This window comes from Panicum virgatum, chromosome 2K (assembly GCF_016808335.1).
Source record: "Panicum virgatum strain AP13 chromosome 2K, P.virgatum_v5, whole genome shotgun sequence".
NCBI lineage: Eukaryota > Viridiplantae > Streptophyta > Magnoliopsida > Poales > Poaceae > Panicum > Panicum virgatum.
This window is the reverse complement of record NC_053137.1, coordinates 44,178,975-44,183,662: the sequence shown is the minus strand read 5'-3', so window position 1 is coordinate 44,183,662 and position 4,688 is coordinate 44,178,975. Positions and strand designations below refer to the sequence as shown.

General features: G+C 56.7%; 1 protein-coding gene across 1 annotated transcript; it reads left to right on the top strand.

Annotated features, from left to right (window-relative positions):
- Positions 1 to 262: 262 nt before the first annotated feature.
- LOC120696059 (cytokinin hydroxylase-like) lies at positions 263 to 3,037 on the top strand. Its single transcript, XM_039979219.1, has 5 exons — positions 263 to 612; positions 718 to 950; positions 1,044 to 1,309; positions 1,842 to 2,262; positions 2,366 to 3,037. Exons 1-5 carry the CDS (start codon positions 333 to 335, stop codon positions 2,780 to 2,782), a joined length of 1,617 nt encoding a protein of 538 aa, XP_039835153.1. The 5' UTR covers positions 263 to 332; the 3' UTR covers positions 2,783 to 3,037.
- The last annotated feature ends 1,651 nt before the right edge of the window (positions 3,038 to 4,688 follow it).

Genomic DNA, 4,688 nt, shown 5'->3' with positions numbered 1-4,688 from the left:
GCTAAAATACAGTAATCAAATTGGAGAAGCCACAACCACAACGTTAGCAGCCCAAATTACTAAAAGTATTTTGCCGAAATATGGCAGCAAATTGAATGCTTCCAAATCCAGTCCAAAAAGAATAAGAAACACTATCATCAACAATAAATGGAATATCACAGTAATCAAATCTGCCCCTCCAGCTCCAGGCCATCACCATAAAGATTGCGCTTATATATAGCCCGGACACCGACCGACATCCTACGCATTGCAGCAGGCCGGCGTCGTTGAGCTGGGCACAATTCAATTCAAGGCCCTCCCCCCATATCTTTGTCTCTCGCCGTGTGCCAGCAATGGCGTTCGTGACGCTGCTGGTGATCGCCTCCCCTGTCCTGGCGCTGCTCCTGAGGGCGGCGTGGGTGGCCCTGTCGTGCTACCTCCTGACGCCAATGAGGATCCGGCGGGTCATGGCCCGGCAGGGCGTGCGCGGGCCGCCGCCGCGCCCGCTCATTGGCAACCTCCGCGACGTGTCGGCGCTGGTGGCGCGGGCCACCGCCGGCGACATGCCGGCCCTGAGCCACGACATCGTCGGCCGCCTCATGCCGCACTACGTGCTCTGGTCCAAGACATACGGTGAGAGAGAGGCAACAGCCGCCGCCGCGTGCCCGCATCGCGCCGCCGCTGACCCTGACCGCGCGTGCTGACGACGGGTGTGGAATGTTCTTGGCCCGCGTGCAGGGAAGCTCTTCGTCTACTGGTACGGCAGCGAGCCGCGGCTGTGCCTGACGGACGCGGCGATGATCAAGGAGTTCCTCTCGTCCAAGTACGCGGCGAGCGCCACGGGGAAGTCGTGGCTCCAGCGGCAGGGGACCAGGCACTTCATCGGCGGGGGTCTCCTCATGGCCAACGGCGCGCGCTGGTCGCACCAGCGCCACGTCGTCGCGCCGGCGTTCATGGCCGACAAGCTCAAGGTGCGCCGCCGCCGCCGCTCGCATCCTGTAGCGCTTTGCTTGCTTTCTTTCTTCCGGAGGACGTGTCGGTTACATGGCCGTTGCTAGCTGCAGGGGCGCGTGGGCCACATGGTGGAGTGCACGAAGCAGACGATCCGAGCGCTGCGCGAGGCCGCTGTGGCGGCGCCGTCTCCCGGCGGCGGCGCGCGGCGGCGCGAGGTGGACATCGCCACGTACATGACCCGCCTGACCGGCGACATCATCTCCCGCACGGAGTTCGACACGAGCTACGAGACGGGGAAGCGCATCTTCCACCTCCTCGAGGACCTGCAGCGCCTCACCGCGCGGTCCAGCCGCCACCTCTGGATCCCCGGCAGCCAGTGAGTCCTCTCCTCCTCCTGATCGCCGCCGCCGCCGCCGCCTGCCGCTCATCTCTTTTGTCTCGTAACCCGCGCACCTACGCAAGCACGCACGCACGCACACGCTCGCTCCCCTTACCTTACCTGGCCTCTTGTCGCGACCCCTGTCCCCGGGTCCTCTGCCTGCATCTGCGCAGCGTACGCAGGCAGGCAGGCAGGCAGGCCTCCGGCTTCAACTAACCTTAAGCTACTCCATGGATTATCATTAAACTAAGCTAATCCTGGTCTCTCCTGCTGCTAATAACGCTTAGGTGATCGATTAGTCAATTGATCCTGTAGGCTAGTTTTGGACACTGGCATGCACACTGACTCGAGGCCGAGGCATCAGAGCCCGGCTGGTTTGATGCCCTGCCACGATTCCATCTCCCGTTGCTGCCGTACGCCCGTCAGCTGTAAACAATTTTTTTCTTTCTGTTTTGGACATGCACACAACTTGGTGTTGACTGATGACGTATACGTGCGCGTCTGGAATTGTCTCGACGGCGTCGGGCAGGTACTTCCCGAGCAAGTACAGGCGGGAGATCAGGCGGCTGAACGGCGAGCTGGAGGCCGTGCTGACGGAGTCCATCGGGCGGAGCCGGGAGATCGCCGACGAGGGCCGCGCCACGTCGGCCTACGGCCGGGGGCTCCTGGCCATGCTGCTGGCGGAGATGGAGAGCAAGAAGGACGACGGCGCGGCGGGCGGCGCCGCCGCGAGCCGGCGGCGGCAGCAGTTCAGCTACGACCTGCAGCTGGTGATCGACGAGTGCAAGACCTTCTTCTTCGCGGGGCACGACACGTCGGCGCTGCTGCTCACCTGGGCGCTCATGCTCCTCGCCACGCACCACGAGTGGCAGGACAGGGCCCGCGCCGAGGTCGCCCGCGTCTGCGGCGACGCCCCGCCGTCCTACGACGACCTCTCCAAGCTCACCGTGGTAAGTCCGATCCGATCCGTCCGGCGGCGACACGTGCGTCGTCGTACCATATCTCCGTCCCGACTGTTCGACCGGCCGGCATTGCTGACGCCCGTCACTGCAGCTTCAGATGATCATCCACGAGACGCTGCGGCTGTACCCGCCGGCGACGCTGCTGCCGCGGATGGTGTTCGAGGACATCCGGCTCGCCGGAGGCCTCCACCTGCCGGCCGGCCTGTCGGTGTGGATCCCGGTGCTGGCCATCCACCACGACGAGTCCATCTGGGGCCCCGACGCGCACGAGTTCAGGCCGGAGCGCTTCGCCGCGGGCAGGCGCCCGGCGTTCCTGCCGTTCGCGGCGGGCCCGCGCAACTGCGTCGGCCAGGCGTACGCGCTCGTCGAGGCCAAGGTCGTGCTCGCCATGCTGCTCCAGCACTTCCGCCTCGCCATCTCCGACGACTACCGCCACGCGCCGGTCAACGTGCTCACCCTCCGCCCCAAGCACGGCGTGCCCGTCCACCTCCGCCCGCTGCGGCCGTGAAGGCCCCCCCGCCCCAAAATTCGTTTGGTTCCTTCCTTTTGGTGCGCCTTCTCCGGCGAGCTCTTGGCGCCCTGCGGCTGTAGAGAGTGGTTACAGTTTTGTGATCTCCAGTCGGTTCCCCCTGACATGTGGGGCCGGCGTGCAATATATGTGTGTAGGACGGAGCTTTCCGTACTGAGTTAGAGGACTTATGCATGCAGATTAGTGACATAATAACATTGACTGATCACAAGAATTAGCACATGGGTTGGCATCGTCGAGTACTCTGGTTCTTTTCTAGATCATGCAGGTTATTTATTACAGGGGGCTGAAGGGAGCAGGAATAGTAAAATTTTAAATTTTGACAGTATGAGCAGGTGATAAGAAGCATGGCAGAGTGAATGGGACAAACTAAACGCTGTTTATTAGCACACAGGCTCAAGCAGAGATGCCAGCTAAATAAGATAACAAAAACAACCCAGGGGCTGTACAACACTTGAGAGGATGCAAACTAAACAAGCAACAAAGAACAAAGCGCTGGATTACTGGCGGCGGAAGGAAAGCATGTGAGCTGACCATCCCAGGGGCGCACACGGCCCTCCTGCCAGCTGATCAGTGAACAACCGTCAGAGAACACAGGATACTTTTAAATTTAGCATGGTTGCAACTTGTGTACCTAGAAACATTGACATGCCTGCAATGCGATTGTACATTTTATTTGTTACTTTGGGCATTACTGCCATGTTGTCTTCTGGCTAATGAAATTTACGAGAACCAAACCGCTTTATATAAAATATATATATCATAGTCATTAATTATTCCATATAGAAAATAGGTACTCCCTCCGTCCCCAAAAAACAAGTCACTCTAAGATTCACAATTTGTCCCAAAAACAAGTCATCTTATCTTATTTAGAAAGTGTATGTTTATGCAAGTGCCAAATATGGGTAATACATAGGGGCGAATATAGTCATTTTACATTCTTATTAATTTGTCCTAGAATTTCTAGAATGACTTATTTTTTTAGAGACAAAATGATTAATAATTTGAAACGGATGGAGTAGTAATAAAATTACAACGGTCAATATTTCAGAATGGAGGGAATGCTTTCTTAACCTGAATGACCTTACTAAACAACCTCTTGGATGGCCACAAGGTCAAGGGCTAAACATGGTCCCCAAAAGTCGGATCCGTCGCCAAGCGCGCGGCAGCACGTGTGCGGGCGCCGATCCATACCTAGCTTGGGATCGGAGCAGCGAGAGAGTGTACCCCCGCACGTACGCGTGCACGTGCGCCGCGCCACACACCTGTGATGGTTGGGCAACGATTAGCTGGAGGAGCTAGCGCTGCTGCGGCTTAAAAGAAAGAAAGGGCATCGATGCATTTTACCTGCATCCTAGTGTGTGCGCCATTTAATTAACATATCGGCAGGGAAATGGGATGGCATATAAGTATATCTTTCTACCTATCGACCAAAGCCCAAGCACTAACTCGGGAGCGAGCGAGAGGGAGAACCTTATCTTACCGGCTGCTAACCACGGGTTAGTTAAATTAACCACCGCCCCCGGACCCGGCTACTAGTTCTTAATTACACACACTACTGTGTTTCAGCTAGCTGTGGAGCATTACATTGGAGTAGTGTTGGACCGAGCCTTTAGTTTGTAGTGCAAAGTGGACGATCTTTAGCCGATGAGTGGTAGTATATGTAATCTCTTATCTTAGAATATCTCCATCTGTCTCCCAATAAATGACTCTTAATAAGGTATTGGGAGAGCCCAAATACCATTTAGTTTTTCAGAATTATCGAAAGGCGTGATGCAACAGTCTTCAATATCTCAACCCAACTCATCCGCAATGACATTGAACAATGGTTGCAACAGGGAGGAATTGGGGAGAGGGTGTTTGGAAAGGGGGAGGGGCTCCTTCT